This window comes from Heterodontus francisci, chromosome 19, assembly GCF_036365525.1.
Source record: "Heterodontus francisci isolate sHetFra1 chromosome 19, sHetFra1.hap1, whole genome shotgun sequence".
Classification (NCBI taxonomy): domain Eukaryota; kingdom Metazoa; phylum Chordata; class Chondrichthyes; order Heterodontiformes; family Heterodontidae; genus Heterodontus; species Heterodontus francisci.
This window is the reverse complement of record NC_090389.1, coordinates 76101595-76119338: the sequence shown is the minus strand read 5'-3', so window position 1 is coordinate 76119338 and position 17744 is coordinate 76101595. Positions and strand designations below refer to the sequence as shown.

The window sequence follows — 17744 nt, the reverse complement described above, 5'->3', positions numbered from 1 at the left end:
TTTATTGGCTTAGGATCTGAGAAAGAGGCGACTGTCACCCGATCTATTTAAGGCTAGATTTGTAACCATTTGTATGTGAAAAACCATGAGCACAAGTTTTTACTATTGTATTGTTACAAGAGGAGCTAACACTGCTGCTTGCAAAAGATTGTAACAAACCCCATTAAAATAATGTCTTTTAAATTGTGATCTCTGATATTTTTAGTATTATTTATATATTATATTATTAAATTGCTTATATTAGCTCTTGATGACCAAATACCTCTATGCCCTAGCAATTGAGGGTAATTAGATTATCGGAAAGAAAAACTCTTATGTAACATTTTTATGTTAAAAGTGATGCAGTTGGTACAGGTATGGTAGCATACTGTTTATGTTACTGAACGGTAATCCAGAGGCATGAATTAATGATCCAGGGACGTGAGTTCAAATCCTACCACGGCAGCTGGGAAATGTAAATTCAATTAATTAAATATCAGTAAAACTCTGGATTGTCATAAAAAACAATCTGGTTCACTAATATCCTTTTGCGGTGGGGGGGTGGAGGGAAATCTTCTGTCCTTACACAGTCTGGCCTACATGTGACTTCAGACCCACAGCAATGTGGTTGACTATTAATTGCCCTCTGAAATGGCCTAGCAAACCACTCAGTTATATTCAAGAAGGCTGCGCATCAAAAGCAATCAGAGATGGGCAATAAATGCTGGCCTCACCAGTGATGTACACATCCTGAGAATTAAAAAAAACTTCAGAATGTATTGAGTTTATGGAATATTAAGGAAGCGTCTAACATCTTTGGATTGTACAGACAGCAGTATTTTGTTACATTTCTTCTCTTTACTTGCCCTGTTCTGTGTGCCACTATTGGCTGAGAGGGTGGGAAGATGTACATGGGGAGGAGGGAAGAGAATATTGGAGGGCCAGTCTCTTCTTGGGGAGCTCCAAGTTGCTAGCTATCCAATGGCACTGGTGGACAACTTAGAGCAGGTCTCCATATTTCTTTGGCTTCTTTAAAAACTATTTTTATATTTTTACTGGGCTTGAGTCTCAGGACCTGTTTTTCAGGCACTAGGAGACTATTGCAATTGGTTTAGCCACTCAGTTATCAGCATGACCAGTCTTCCCTGCTGTTGGTGTGGGTGCACCCATGCCACATAAGGACACAACCCCAAAATTGCCAATTCCAGGGTTATTGTGTGTGCTGCAGCACCAATGCTCCTGTGGCAGACACACTGCTTTTTGGGGTAAAATTTTGGAGCAGATTGTTGCCAAGGCTGAGTCTGTCTGAAAACTCAGCAACAGCCCCCTTAATTACTAATTTTAGTGTAAGTACTGTCATGGAGACTAAAATTTACACATTAGCTGGTTGTGCTAACATGGATACTTTCTATCAGGCTGACATACACATTCTTTACTGTTCCCTGCAAATTTTGTCCATCCCTACTTTTCTGAAGCTGCTGACTCCTTGCTGAGGTACAGTCCCATGCGTTCTGGATGCTACCTTGCCCAAGTAGACATTATTCAGGTGTAGGCGTCGGCAGTGAGTGTTGCCAGACTATTCAACCAGAGGGAAGGAACACAGACAATCCTGACCTTCATGTTCAACCCCCTAAAAATGTGCAGATCCTGGACCTGCAGTCGTGATTTTGGTCTTGAGATCAGAGACTGTAAAGGTGACGACAAGAAATTAAGTATTTGCTGGTGAGTGAAGTAAAATAGAGAAATGCTATAAATAATAACACCTTTAGGAGTGTACTGTAAATACTGTTGCTACAACAAGTTCCAATTCCTGAAGCTATGATAGTTGATTTGCATAGGGGGTGGAGATGGGAAAAAATCATCTAAGGAGACCGATTTTCATTTGGGGAAAGTCAATGTTCATGGGGTGGAAAGGCCCTATAAATGAGGTTGGTACCCTTATCACTGGGCAGCCAAAGCACTTGGCCGAAACAGACGTAGGCCTCTTTCCTGTGCAAATCAGGATCCAAATAGCACGGTCAGGATCCCACTTGCAATTTTAAGGGTCGCATGGGCTGAAGGTACAATGCAAACTCTCTGCCCATGTGTACTGGCATTCAGGGCTTAAAGATATTGATTTTATTTGTGGAGCTGAAAGGAACAGGAGTGCTCCATCTGACTCCACAGAAATAGTGCACAGCACTGCTGGCTTGGCCTCACCCCATCCTGTCATTGACTCCCCAAACCGTCCAGCACCTACCCAAAGGTTTCTGCCAGCATCTCAGCCAGCCGGCATTCCTGAGGCCAAAGAACAGTGAGCTGCATCAGGTCCCCTATTTGGCGCCTGCTGACAAGTGAGGCCAGGGCCTCAAGATTACAGCAGCCTAGAGGCTGGCTGACCAGCATGCTCCATTAGTCAACCACCCAAAGGTCAACATTGACTGCACAGTTCCAGTTCCTGATTGCTGTTTTGTGATCACCCACTAAAAAGCGTGCAGGTGTGGACATTATATGGGGATTGCAATATTTGAATTAGCCTATTGACACTCTCAGTCATATAAAAAGAATGTCCATTTAGATGCGGTACCAGAGGATTTCAAGTGTGAATTGCCGCCTTCAGTTGAAACTTAAAGAAATAAAAGAGGAAAAAAGGAGGAAAAAAGAATGCTGAATCCCCAATCTAAAAGACTGATTTATCCCGACAATGGGATCCTGTCCATCCCCTGTAGCACTGGCATGTGAACTGTTCTTTCATGGTTTTCACATCTTCGGAATGCAATTCTCCACGGGCTGTTAACGCAGAGCCAGTGGAAGTAAGAACAGAGGTAACTTTAAAGCTTCTGGGATCAAGATGTAGATAAGTTCTGGATTCAGGGTCCTGCCGTACACATCGTCCATGGCCACTGCACATGACCCTGCTGCACAACATGGCAGCTGTAGTAGTGTTTAGAACATATCTTCCAAGCTCCTGGTCAATGTAATCTTTCAGTGCCTCACAGCGCTCCTAACAGAAAGACACAAGTACAAACACATGCTAAGAGAATTTAAAAATTGATATAGCATTTTCAATATTCTGGAAAATGTAATAAATTTAACAGAGATTCTGCCATGAAGAAATAGATCTTGGATCTCACCCCACAATGAGGAGCTCCCAATGGATTATCTGAAGGAGAGGTCAAATGGTGGGGATGACTTGATACAACTGCTAATAAGTTGTATGGTTGGGTCATTATAGAATATTGTCTTCAGCTCACAGTCTCTTGTTACATGTCCTCAATTGAATGTGTTTACATGTATGGGAATGAAATACTCACCATGGTGCGTGCAAACGCCATATCCCCCCACAGAACCACTCCAGAAGCCCCCATGGCTGCACTCTCTCCAATGGTGTGTACCAAGTCAGTCTGGAAGAAGAAAGAAAAAGATGCTAATTACATATTGAAACAGCAGGTACTCTGGACTGAGACAGGTTTCAACTCATTAGAAGATCAAAGTATTTCTCATGCTACTTTACAGAGTAACTTACTAACAAAAACTAACAAAATGGAGAAGCTCCCTCAAGCCTGCTATCGGTGATCTTGATCCAGATGATAGGTGGTGCTCAAAAGCATCTCAAGTTTAGATGTCTTTTCTTTTTATCTCCCCACTGCTTTTTCTCTCCACTTCTTACACAGCTCACATTAGACTAAAAACCTCATAGTGAGTGGATGCCTAGGTGTGAACCCACATCCTAATGCTCCACAAGGTTAGTATATGCCACCTCACTAAAGCCCTCCCTTTCTGATTCCTTTAAGATCTTTTCCGCTTCCCCACTTTTTAGTTTTGCCCCCCTACCACATACCATTACCTATCAGAAAGTGGGTGGTGAAATCCGTCATGGCTAATATTACCAGCAGCTAGTACTTGTGAAAGAGCTGGAAGATTTCAATATGCCTCCACATTTATGGACAGCTGAACTGTACACTTCCAAGGGCAAATCCCGGAAGTGGCAGTGAGTGGTGTAAAGGGGAGGAACAGCTTGGAAATCATTTTCCCAGTGTAACTCCAGTGGAAAATCTACCTCACAATCAATAGTGCTGGAATACATAACTCTACTGGATAATTACTCCAACTAGATTGATTTTTTTCTCTTGCCTTTTAAGTTTTGGACATAGTTTTTAAGCTACTTTAATATTTAAACATTTTTCAGCAACATATTCCTTCCCTGCTTGGCCAGCCTGGTCAAGTATCCTGAAATGACAACTTACATGGCTACACAGTAAAACATCTCAAGGTGATTCACAAGAGTGTTATCAAACAAAATTTGACACAGAGCTCACAAGGAAATATTAGGACGAATGATCAAAAACTTTGTCAAAGAACTCGTTTTTATGGAGCCTCTTATTGGAGGGGTGGAAGAGGTGTAAGGAGGGTATCCCAGAGCTTAGAGCTCCATTTAAAGGGTAACTGAACAATCCCAGATATTTTCATGGCCAGTTGTAATATATCTCTGCTTGCTCCTGTTCTTCACCTACCTACAGCATGAAGAAAGCTCAAATACTAAAACAGCTGAAACTGGGACTGAAATCCAAATCTCCCAATCCATGATACCAGCACTGCAAGACATTTTATTGAATGCCATTTCACTTATTTTTGGACAATGTCTTGCTTACCTCAGTAAGGAAGTCAAGTGTTTTTATGTATGTATATTTGGAGTAAGCCAAAACAGGCAGGGAATCGCTGACTGGATCAAGGACAGCAACACGGAGGGCCTCCTTAATCTTGTAGTGAACAAACTTTTGAGCGTTATTTGAGGATTTTAGCTTCTCACTGATGTAGATACTGGGATACAGGGATCGCGATACCTTCCAGAGCCATGCTAGCTGGTTATTTCTAGGGATATCTTCCTTACGGCAATGACCTGTGTAATTGGTTGGTGTGTCTTCTTCAAAGTAATTATAGCAGTCTGGAAATTTATAAAAGCCCCAGTAACCCTTTGGTCTCAGTGTCTGTCCTAGTTTTAATGTTTCCCTCATAAAATCCTGTGCAGCATTTTCATATTCCTTTTTGGCAATCTGGATAATCTCACTTTCAGGTAAACGGGGGTGTTTGCTTCTTACTAGCTCTTCAGATTTTTTCTGGTAGATACGCAGATGGTCCCAGTTACGGTCCCAAAGTGGTCGCCACTCTTCCCAATCTACCACTGCAAGACCATGGAAGTCTTGGTCCAGTAAATTGTAAATGTCTTCTGTAGCTTCTTTGAGGTGGTTGGATAGACTGGCAATCTGGACGAGACCACCATTTACTGGGATCCTGTCGATGGTATAGTATGGGTAAAGGCCCAATCTGTTCTTGTAGAATATGGTGATATTCTTTCCCACAAAGCTCTCATTTTCATTTTCAACAATATCAAAGACACTCAGATCCAAATCAACATTAAATTTAGTTTTACAGCCTGCAGTGGGTGTGTTCCAAACCACAATAAATGGCTTATCATGGATTATTGGTGAGGCCGATGCTGCCTTAAATTCTCCACCCAATATGATGGCTGGATGGGTGGAGAGATAAAATATAGTGCAGGCGAGTAGTATAGGACCTGATAACATGACTGTGGCTCTTTTGTCAGCAGCTGGTGACGCTCTCACAATTAGATCATTCTGTAAGATACAAACCAAAAAAAGCTCATTTGGAAACCAAAGAAATTCCACACCAAATAATCAAACACTCCAGATCCACTGTATAATAGTTAGGCATGCAGTGTAGAAGAACTGAGGTTTGAACCCTGTGCTGTTCTGAGTTAGCTGGTCTCAGCCGGAACAGCAATTAGGATGCTACAAATGACCTAGCCTATCACTATTCACTAAATCATTATTCATTGACCCTGGCTCAAAGATTTGTGCGTCTGTTGATATCAGATGAGGGCAGAAACGTCTTGTGGTAAAATAACCTATTGGTCGAGATCTCGCTCACACATGGTCACTTCACTTCACTGAAAGTGTGCCTGCACCCATGAAACAACACTTAGTAAGACTTAGTGGGGTACCTCTTTACTCAGTGCCATAGCATAAAGCAGGTGATAGCAAGTTTCCCGATTGTTATTTCCACTGACCTCAACTGGAAGACATGTAAAGCTTGCTGCCGACTCACTATCACCCGTTTTACACGATTGCACAAAGTCAAGATTTACCCCAGCACCTTCAACAGAAGAGAGGAAACCATAAAACAAACCACGAGATCACCAAGGAAAAGGTTGACAACTATATTAGTGACATCTATTATTCTAAATGATAGACTATTGGAAGTTCAACACAATTAGATAGCAATAGTCCAAAAATAACCTTTATTCATGGCACACTGCATTGTTAGTTACCAGACCCCCTTTAATTATCACACGGCAGATCATCTATATTGCTCTGCAAAAGGAGAACACACATTAGGCAGGAAATGAGCTGCCAATCTGACAGTAGAGGAATTTTCTGCTGCTAGTAATGACAGAATTATTTCATTCATCGCAACATTGGCATTAATGCCTGTGTATAACAGGTGATAGGGTTGGTGGAGCTCAATTCAAAACTTAAATAGTTCGCAACATGGTGTGCAATTGATGGCGGTGTGAATAACACTCTCCCTCCCACCTGCAGATTTTGCTGAAACGTGTTTTTCTGTCTGGCAACTAGCCTCTTTAAACAGTTACAGACACCATAATGCCATAGCAGTGATTTCCTGTCCCTTCTCCCTAAGCTCCCTAGTGTCCCTGGAAATCCCACCAGAGGCCTATGAAATTAAGTTAAGCTGACTTTGGAAAATATGTCATAGTCAGCAGCGGAACAGATGGAAGTGCGGAAATTAAACTGGTTCGCCAAATTAATGCCACAATCCCAGCTACACGAAAATCATGACTTTCAAATTTAATATGTCATAGGTTAATGTTAAATCTATAGTGAATTATATGTTCGTGAATTAAAATGCTGCTCATTAAATCGATATGTAATGACTGTTCTTTATTTCCATCAATCTTCTCCCAAAATTGTTTCTCATCTAAGGAACCTGACTGAAAGTAAAGTCCATGCAGACCAGAATTTCTTCTTTAGAAGATCAGTTGTATCCTTTCCTTTTCAAAAGCTCAGTATTTTACTTTCATAACATGATAGAGGATTTTAAATATCTTCGTCTGTTACTTCTAAAGGAAAGCATTTCAAATGCTTCTTCTACTGTAAACAATGGGCTGGATTTTATCAGCCGCTCAGTGTCATGGATCATGGTGGGGTGGCCCATAAAATGCTTGCAGGAGCGACCCACAATGACCCACGAAGCCGAGAAGGCCCCACCGGATATTAGCGACCGCGGCAAGGCCTCGGTGCAGCGGCGGGGCCTTCATTAAAATATGGAAATGAGGTTACTTAAACGGCAAATGAATTTACTTGCTCCTGGCGGCCGTTCCACACCGATTTTATGTCCGCTGGCCGCAACCTGTGCACTTCCGGAACTCCATATGGAGTTCCGAGGTGAGACACTGGTGGGGAGAGGGCAGGAATAAAACTATCAGGGCGGGAGGTTTGGGGGGGTGGGGGGGGCGGTGGAGTGGGAAAAACAACCCTTATTGGCTGTGGGGATGGTGGGAAGGAAATCCACTTGAGCCTCCTTCCGTCTTATCCAACTCTATCAGCATAACCTTCTATTTCCTTCAGCCATGATCATAATGGCGGAGCAGGCTCGAAGGGCCGAATGGCCCACTCCTGCTCCTATTTTCTATGTTTCTTTTCCCTCATATGCTTATCTAGTCTCCATTTAAATGCATCTATATTTGCCTCGACCATTCCCTATGATAGGGAGTTCCACATTCTCACCACTGTCTGGGTAAAGAAGTTCCTTCTGACTTCCCTATTTGATTTCCTGGTGACAATCTTACATTGATGGCCTTTAGTTTTCTTCCCCACAAATGGAAACACTCTTCCATAATTTTGAAGACATCTATTAAGTCACCAACTTATCTTTCTAAGAGAAAAGAGACACAGCCTGTTCATCCTTCCCTGATAGGTATAACCTGCATTTCTGGTATCATCCTTGTAAATCTTTTTTGTACCTCTCCAGTGCATCTATATCCTTTTTATAGTATGGTGACCAGAATTGTACATAGTACTCCAAGTATGGTCTAACCAAGGTTCAATACAAGTTTAGCATAACTACTCAATTTTCAATTCTATCCCTCTAAAAATAAACCCTAGCTTTCTTAACCCGTGTCGCTACTTTTACTGATTTGTGTTTTTGTGCTCCCGGATCCCTTTTTGTTCCTCTACCCCATTTAGATTCTTACTTTCCAAGTAATACGTTACATTCTTACTTTTCTTACCAAAAGGTAATACCTCACAGTTATCTATGTTGAAACTCATTTACCAATGCCATTTATTAATGTTTTCTTGTAACTTGTTGCAAGGGGCTACCATTGACCAGAAACTGAACTGGAGTAGCCATATAAATACCGTGGCTACAACAGCAGGTCAGAGGCTAGGAATCCTGCGGCAAGTAACTCACCTCCTGACTCCCCAAAGCCTGTCCACCATCTACAAGGCACAAGTCAAGGAGTGTGATGGAATACTCTCCACTTGCCTGGATGGGTGCAGCTCCAACAACACTCAAGAATCTCAACACCATCCAGGACAAAGCAGCCCACTTGATTGGCACCCCATCTACAAACATTCACTCCCTCCACCACTGACGCACAGTGGCAGCAGTGTGTACCATCTACAAGATGCACTGCAGCAACGCACCAAGGCTTCTTAGACAGCACCTTCCAAACCCACGACCTCTACCAACTAGAAGGACAAGGGCAGCAAATGCATGGGAACACCACCACCTGCAAGTTCCGCTCCAAGTCACACACCATCCTGTCTTGGAACTATATCGTCAATCTTTCATTGTCGCTGGGTCAAAATTCTGGAACTCCCTTCTTAACAGCACTGTGGGTGTACCTACCCCACATGGACTGCAGCAGTTCAAGAAGGCAGCTCACCACCACCTTCTCAAGGGCAATTAGGGATGGGCAATAAATGCTGGCCTGGCCAGCGACGCCCACATCCCATGAATGAATTTTTTAAAATCCTCCTCAGTAATGACTATCCAACCTCAATCTGGTGTCATCTGCAAATTTTGAAATTGAGTTTTTGATTCCAAAGTCTAAATTATTAATATTAATTGTGAACAGTGATCCCAGCACTGATCCTTGTGGGACCCCACTTTCCTCCTGCTGCCACTCTGTATAGCTGCCCTTTACCCCTACTTTCAGCTTTCTGTCTTGAAGTCAGCTAGCTATCAAATCTGCTGCTTGCCCCCAGGATCTGCATGCTCTGAGCTTATTCATTAATCTATTATGTGGCACTTTATTGAAGACCTTCTGGAAGATAAATTACATTTACTGTATTACCCTTGTGTACTCCCTCAGTTACCTCATTAAAGAATTCAATGAGGTTGGTCGATAGTATTATTTAACTATTAACTATTTAGTATGTAACGTGACAGAGGATTTAAATATCTGTTTTACTTATAGGGAAATGCTTTTCAAAATGTTTCTTTCAGTGCAAATAATATGCATATGGCATATGTATATGGCAATCGTACAAGATTATACAATTATCTGCATTACGGAGCTGGAGCTGCAGGTGGATTCACTGTGGAGCATCCGCGATGCTGAGGATGTCGTGGATAGCACGTTTAGAGAGGTGGTCACACCGCAGGTAACGACTGCACAGGCAGAAAAGGGATGGGTGACCACCAGATAGAGTAGTAAGCGCAGGCAGGTAGTGCAGGAGTCCCCTGTGGCCATCCCCCTCTCAAACAGATATACCACTTTGAATACTGTTGGGGGGGGGATGACCTCCCAGGGAAAGTAGTAACAGCCAAGTTCATGGCACCACGGAGGGCTCTGCTGCACAGCAGGGGAGGAAGAGCTATAGTGATAGGGGATTCTATCGTAAGGGGTGCAGATAGGCATTTCTGTGGCCGCAAACTAGACTCCTGTTGCCTCCCTGGTGCTAAGGTCAAGGATGTCTCGGAGCGGCTGCATGACATTCTGAAAGGGGACGGTGAGCAGCCAGAGGTCGTGGTCCATATATGTACTAACGACATAGGCAGGAAGAGAGATGAGGTCCTGCAAAGTGAATATAGGGAGTTAGGCAGAAGGTTAAAAAGCAGGACCTCTAGGGTTGTAATCTCAGGATTACTCCCTGTGCCACGTGCTAGTGAGGGTAGGAATAGGAGGATAAGGCAAATGATTGCGTGGCTGAAGAGCTGGTGTAGGCGGGAGGACTTCAGCTACTTGGATCATTGGGATCTCTTCTGGTGCAGAGGTGACCTGTACAAAAGGGAGGGGTTGCATCTGAACTGGAAGGGGACGAATATCCTTGCGGGGAGGTTTGCTAGTACTATTCGGGAGGGTTTAAACTAGTCTGGCGGGGGATGGGATCCAAAGTAGTAGTCTCTCCGATGAGATAGTTGAGGCAAATGTAGAGGTTAAAGCAAGCAAGTCCAGTAGGCAGGTCGGGCAGGGGCAGGACAGGGAGCGTGGAAGGTCTGGTAGGCTAAATTGCATTACTTCAATGCAAGAAGCCTTCCAGGTAAGGCAGATGAACTCAGAGCATGGATCGGTATATGTGATTGTGGTATTATAGCTATGATGGAACCGTGGTTGAGGGATGGGCAGGACTGGCAGCTCAATGTTCCGGGGTGCCGATGCATCCGGCGTGACAGAGGTAGAAATAAGAGAGGAGGGGGAGTTGCACTATTGATTAGGGAGGACATCACGGCAGTACTTAGAGAGGATATCCCGGGGGGAATCCAGCGAGGCCATATGGGTAGAACGTAGAAATAAGAAAGGGGTGATCACTTTGATGGGGTTATACTATAGGCCCCCCAATAGTCAGACGGAATTGGAGGAGCATATATGTAGTGAAATCACCAGATAGGTGTAGGAATTATAGGGTTGTAATAGTAGGTGATTTTAACTTCCCTAATATTGACTGGGACTGCCTTAGTGCTAAGGGATCAGATGGGGAAGAATTTGTTATGTGTTCAGGATAGTTTTCTGAAACAGTATGTGGATGGCCCTACTAGAGAAGGGGTTACACTTGACCTCCTCTTAGGAAATGAGGCTGGGCAAGTGGTTGATGTGTCAGTGGGGGAGCACTTTGGGACCAGTGACCATAAGTCTATTAGCTTCAAGATAGTTATGGAAAAGGATAGGGCTGGTGCTCAAGTTGAAGTCCTAAATTGGGGGAAGGCTAATTTCGATGGCATCAGACAGGAACTCTCAAAAGTTGAATGGGAGAGGCTGTTTACAGGTAAAGGGATGTCTGGCAAGGGGGAGGCTTTTAAAAGTGAGATAGGAAGAGTTCAGGGCCGGCATGTTCCTGTTAGATGGAAGGGCAAGGCTGGCAAGTTTAGGGAACCTTGGTTGACGAGGGATATTGAGGGTCTGGTCAGGACAAAGAAGGAGGCATATGTCAGGTATAGGCAGTTGGGATCAAGCGAGTCCCTCGAGGAGTATAGGGGATGTAGGAGTACACTTAAGAACGAAATTAGGAGGGCGAAAAGTGGCCATGAGATTTCCCTGGCAGATAAGGAGAATCCTAAAAGATTCGATAAGTATATTAAGGGTAAAAGGGTAGCTAGGAAGAGAGTAGGTCCCTTAAGGATCAGTGTGGTAATCTATGTGTGGAGCCACGGGAAATGGGCGAGGTCTTAAATGAATACTTCTCGTCTGTATTTACCGTGGAGAAGGTCATGGAAGGTAGTGAGTTCAAGGGAGGGAACAGTGATATCCCGGAGCATATCAACATTACAAAGGAGGAGGTGTTGGATGTTTTGAAGTGCATTAAGGTGGATAAATCCCCAGGGCCTGACCAGATGTATCCTAGGATGCTATGAGAAGCAAGGGAGGTGATTGCTGGGGCCCAGGCAGAGACTTTTGTATTATCGATAGCCACGGGTGAGGTACCGGAAGCCTGGAGGATAGCTAATGTTGTGCCTTTATTTAAGAAGGGCAGCAGGGATAAGCCAGGGAACTACAGGCCTGTGAGCCTTACATCAGTGGTGGGAAAGAAGGGCCCTCCCCATCAGATCCTTCATGCACGCCTGAAGTCTCGCCCCCTCTGCACAATGCCCCCGCGGTGGCTGTGGTGGGGAAGAGACGGTCGCCCACCTCCTCCTGGAATGTGTCTTTGCAAAGCAGGTGTGGAAAGAGATGCAGTGGTTTTTGTCGAGGTTCATCCCAAGCAGCTCGGTAACACAGGAGTCTGTGCTCTACGGGCTGTTCCCAGGGACGCACACCGAGACAAACATCAACTGCTGCTGGAGGACTATCAATTCGGTGAAAGACGCCCTTTGGTCTGCCCGAAACTTGCTGGTCTTCCAGCGCAAAGAGTTGTCCACCACCGAATGTTGCAGACTGGCACATTCCAAGGTCCAGGACTACGTGCTGAGGGGCGCACTAAAGCTTGGGGCAGCCGCAGCAAAGGCTCAATGGGGAAAGACCACAGTGTAAGGTCCCCCCACCAAGCTGAACTGAGGGGCTGGATCCATGGGAAACCCCTCGAACTGTATTGGGAAAATTTTGTGTGCTGTAAAATGTAAAAATGTATATGGCATGACAAATGTGAAATGGAAGGGTTGTGAGGCAACTAATGATTGTAATGAAGGAAACTGATCTCCCTTGCAATGTTTGTATTTTTTGGTGCTGTTTGAAACTGTTTCGAAATGTATTTTTCAGATTTTTATGAAGAAAGTATATTTTGGAAATAAAAAAAAAGTGCGAAGTGATGCATTTTGGGAAGTTAAACCAGGGCAAGGCATATACAGTGACTGGCAGGGCCCTGGGGAGTGTTGCTGAGCAGAGAGACTTTGGGGTGCAAGTACATAGTTCCCTGAAAGTGGCAACACAGGTAGACAGGGTGGTGAAGAAGGCGTATGGCATGCTTGCCTTCAACAGCCGAGGCATTGAGTACAAGAGTTGGGACGTCATGTTACAGTTGTACATAACGTTGGTTAGGCTGCACTTGGAGTACTGTGTGCAGTTCTGGTCGCCGCACTACAGGAAAGATGTGAGTAAGCTAGAGAGGGTGCAGAAAAGATTCACAAGGATGTTGCCTGGTTTGGAGGGCTTGAATTATAAAGAGAGATTGGATAGGCTGGCTCAGTTTTCCCTGGAGCGAAGGCGGCTAAGAGGGGACATGATAGAGGTATATAAAATTATGAGAGGCATAGATAGGGTAGATAGCCAGAGTCTGCTTCCCATGGTAGGGGTGACTAAAACTAGAGGGCATAGATTTAAGGTGAGAGGGAGGAGGTTTAAAGGGGATCAAAGGGGTATATTTTTCACACAAAGAATAGTGGGTATCTGGAATGAGCTGCCAGAGGAGGTGGTGGAGGCAGGAAAAGTAGCGACATTTAAGAGGCATCTGGACAGATGCTTGAATGAGCAAGGCATAGAGGGATATAGAATTAAGGCAGGCAGGTAGGATTAGTATAGGTAGCCATTATGGTTGGCATGGACGCAGTGGGCCGAAGGGCCTGTTTGTATGCTGTACGACTCTATGACTTTATTGACAATTTAATTTCAACAGCAATAAATGTCGAAATAACTTGTGAAATTATTTTTCTATTATTCGTATCTAACTAAATTGATTGAATTTTTCGAGGAGGTGAGTAGATGTGTAGATGAGAGTAAAGCAGTTGATGTAGTCTACATGATCTTCAGTAAGGATTTTGATAAGATCCCGCATGGGAGCTTGGTTAAGAAGACAAGAGCCCATGGGATCCAGGGAAATTTGGCAAATTGGATCCAAAATTGGCTTGGTGGCAGGAAACAAAGGGTAATGGTGGAGGGTTGTTTTTGCGAGTGGATCGGTGCTGGGACCCTTGCTGTTTGTAGTGTACAGTAATGATTTAGACGTGAATATAGGATGTATGATAAGTAAGTTTGCAGATGACACGTAAATTGGTGGTGTCGTAAATAGTGGACTATATAGATGGGCTGATAAGATGGGCGGAGCTGTGGCAAATGGAATTTAATCCTGAGAAGTGTGAGGTGATGCATTTTGGGAGGACTAACAAGGCAAGGGAATATACAATGAATGGCAGGACCCTAGGAAGTACAGAAGGTCAGAGGGACCTTGGTGTACTTGTCCATAGATCACTGAAGGCAGCAGTACAGGTAGATAAGGGATTAGGAAGGCATATGGGATACTTGCCTTTATTAGCCGAGGCATAGAATATAAGAGCAGGGAGATTATGATGGAGCTGTATAAAACGCTAGTTAGGCCACAGCTGGAGTACTGTGTACCGTTCTGGGCACCACACTATAGGAAGGATGTGATTGCACTGGAGAGGGTGCAGAGGAGATTCACCAGGATGTTGCCTGGACTGCAGTATTTCAGCTATGAAGAGAGACTGAAAAGGCTGGGGTTGTTTTCCTTACAGCAGAGAAGGCTGAGGGGGGACATGATTGAGGTGTACAAAATTATGAGGGACATTGATAGGTTAGATAGAAAGAGACTTTTTCCCTTAGCAGAGCGGTCAATAACCAGGGGACATAGATTTAAGGCAAGGACAGGAGGTTTAGAGGGGATTTGAGGAAAAACCTTTTCACCCAGAGGATGGTTGGAATCTGGAATACACTGCCTGAAGTGTTGGTAGAGGCAGGAACCCTCACAACATTTAAGAAGTATTTAGATGAGCACTTGAAACACCATAGCTTACAAGGCTACGGGCCAAGTGCTGGAAAATGGGACTAGAATAGTTAGGTGCTTGATGGCCGGCACGGACACGATGGGCCGAAGGGTCTGTGCTGTATAACTCTATGGCTGAAAAAAATGTTTAAAACAGGCAAGTAGCAAAAATGTATCAAGAGCTCTACTGTACTCGTGCACAACTTTACAGCAATTTTGAACATCATTACATGCTGATAGTTGATAAGACAGCTTACACAGTCCTCAAATTCAGTATATGTATGACTATAGCTTCTACATATAACCTTTCATAATTACAAGTACTCTTACCCATGTTTTTACTGTGGTGTAGCATTTGCACACTGACTCCATCCATCATACAGCATAGATTTCTGGATAATAACCATATTATTTAGTCCATCCTCATTTTCTACATATATCCCACACCTTCATTATGATATAACCCATATTTCTCTATCATTTACAGCAAAAATAATTTGTTCGAATGGCGTTATCCATAATTGGTTAATTTTCTGAAGACATATTTTAAGTGTCAGTTTTCTCTAGCTTGTCTTTACACCATCATTAATGATACTCTTACTAAATATAGTTCCGAATTCTTCTTGTAGAGAAGACAAATGACTGTTCTTTCATTGACTGTGTACATTTTCAGTACTCTGATCACATAAGAACTTAAAAATAATCACACTATAGTAAACCTCACAGAAGAGTTGCTCTATTCTTAAAACTCAGGGAAATGCAGATCAGATTCTATAAAATGTCATATTCATTTTGTTTAAAGACTCAGTGTTAAAAAGATTTCACAGGCAACCAATGTGTGCGAGATAGCTAGCTTACTCACCACTACCCAAGCTCGTACGTCTGTGTCACGATGGCAGAAAGATTGAAGAAATAAATAAACTTGCATTTATATATTGCCTCATCACATCCTGAGGATGTCTGAAAGCACTTTGCAGCCAATAAAGTGAAGTCACTTTATGGAAGTAAATCCTGCAGCCGTTGGTATTCTGCAGAACTGTTGAAAGTCAAAGTGGCTTTGATGTTCTACACAATTTAACAGAACAGGATCACAATTATGTTTAGAGAATTGTTTCCTGAGCTGATAGATCTTCTCCTTTAATAAGACAGTCCTTAAAATTTACCTCTTTGACCAAGCTTTCAGTCATCAGCCCTCATATTTCCTCCTTTGTCTTGGTGTGGATTTTTTCCGCTTGTCCTGTCAAGTGCCTTGAGATGTCTTACTATGTTAAAAGGTGTAAGAAGTTGGTCTAACAATGCTAATGGAGGCTAACAACACTTGTAAACAACAGCTATCTAGTGTGCTGGGGCTGATGAAGACCACTCAAAAATAAAACGGCTTACACATAAAAAGCTGGTTAACAAAATTGAGGCTCATGGAATAGAAGGGTCAGTGTCAGCTCGGATAAAAAAAAATGGTTTAAAGACAGAAAACAGCCAGTCATGGTAAATGGTTAGTTTTTAGAATGGGGGGTGATAGACAGTGGTGTTCCCCAAGGGTCGTGCTAGGGCCCCTGCTTTTTTGATCGATATAAATAACTTGGATATTGGAGTACAGAGTAAAATTTCAAAATTTGCCGATGATGCCAAACTTGGAGGTGAGGCAAACAGTGAGGATGATACCAGTCAATTGCAACAGGACATGGATAGGCTAGCAGCATGGGCAGACAAGTGGCAGATGGAGTTTAATACAGAGAAGTGTGAGGTGTTTTGGCAGAAGAGATAGGAAGAGGCAATATAGACTTAATGGTACAGTTCTAAAGAGTGTGCAGGGACAGAGGGATCTTGGGGTCCATGTACACAGTCCCTTGAAGGTGGCAGGACATAGTGAGGGAGACCTTAGTAACGCATATGGGATCTTGGGCTTCATATAGACAGGTGCTGAGTACAAAAGCAGGGATGTTTTGCTGAAACTTTATAAAGCTCTTGTTAAGCCACAACTACAGTTTTGCGTCCAGTTGTGGTCACCATACCTTAGGGAGAATGTGAAGGTCCTTTAGAGGGTGCAGAGGAGATTTGCCAGAATGGCTCCAGGGATGAGGGATTTTCGCTGCAAGGTAAAGCCTGGTTACCCAACCCGAACCCGACCAAACCCGACTACATGTGTCGGGTTCGGGTTGGGGCGGGTCTGTATTCAGCGTTCAGCATTCAGGCTCGGGTTGGATCGGGCTGGATTGTGCTGTTTTGTTTCATATTGGTTTTGTTTTAGTCTATGATCTTTTCCTGTTACAAAAATATGTTTGTTATTTTCCGGTCGGGTCGGGCATTTAAAAAAATTAAAGGACTCGGGCCCGGTCCCGGGTCGGGTTCGGTTTGGCTGTTGTTGGGTCGGGCCTGGGTCGGGTTTTAATTTCATACCCGAGCCAGGCTTTACTACAAGGTTAGGTTGGAGAAGCTCGGACTGTTCTTCTTGGAGCTAAGGAGATTGACAGGAAATTTGATAGAGGTGTTCAAGATTATGAATGGTTTAGATAAAGCAGACAAAGAAAAGCTGTTCTCATTAGTTTAGAGATACAGCACTGAAACAGGCCCTTCAGCCCACCGAGTCTGTGCCGACCATCAACCACCCATTTATACTAATCCTACACTAATTCCATATTCCTACCACATTCCCACCTGTCACCTACCTATACTAGGGGCAATTGCTAATGGCCAATTTACCTATCAACCTGCAAGTCTTTGGCATGTGGGAGGAAACCGGAGCACCCGGAGGAAACCCACGCAGACACAGGGAGAACTTGCAAACTCCACACAGGCAGTACCCAGAATTGAACCCAGGTCGCTGGAACTGTGAGGCTGCGGTGCTAACCACTGCGCCGCCCTTAGCTGATGGTACAAGTACTGGGGGACACAGATTAACATTTTTGGGCAAGAAATCCAGGGGGGATGTGAGGAAGAACTTTTTTATGCACCAATTCCTGGTAGTTTGCTCAAACAGACATTTTCTGTCCGTGTCTAGGCAGTAAATGTCAGCAGGCCATTCAAGCACGGACAGCATCACAGTCTACCTTCATTCTGTCTTCATCAGACTACTACATACACGGAAAAGTG

The 17744-nt window shown here is 43.8% G+C and overlaps 1 protein-coding gene across 5 annotated transcripts in view; it reads right to left on the bottom strand.

Annotated features, from left to right (window-relative positions):
• Nucleotides 1-310: 310 nt before the first annotated feature.
• LOC137380215 (hyaluronidase-like) overlaps nt 311-17744 on the bottom strand; it is a 57766-nt gene continuing 40332 nt past the window's right edge. For 2 of the 5 annotated variants that reach the window (XM_068052022.1, XM_068052026.1), the window contains 3 exons: nt 4611-5594; nt 3273-3362; nt 311-2962 (listed from right to left, as the gene is read on the bottom strand). In XM_068052022.1, the coding sequence (XP_067908123.1) occupies nt 2639-2962; nt 3273-3362; nt 4611-5594 (1398 nt within the window). In that variant the 3' untranslated portion in view covers nt 311-2638. Of the gene's footprint in view, nt 2963-3272; nt 3363-4610; nt 5595-6046; nt 6120-14984; nt 15048-15516; nt 15594-17744 lie in introns of those variants that run through there. The other 3 variants (XM_068052023.1, XM_068052024.1, XM_068052027.1) reach the window with 3 other exon arrangements.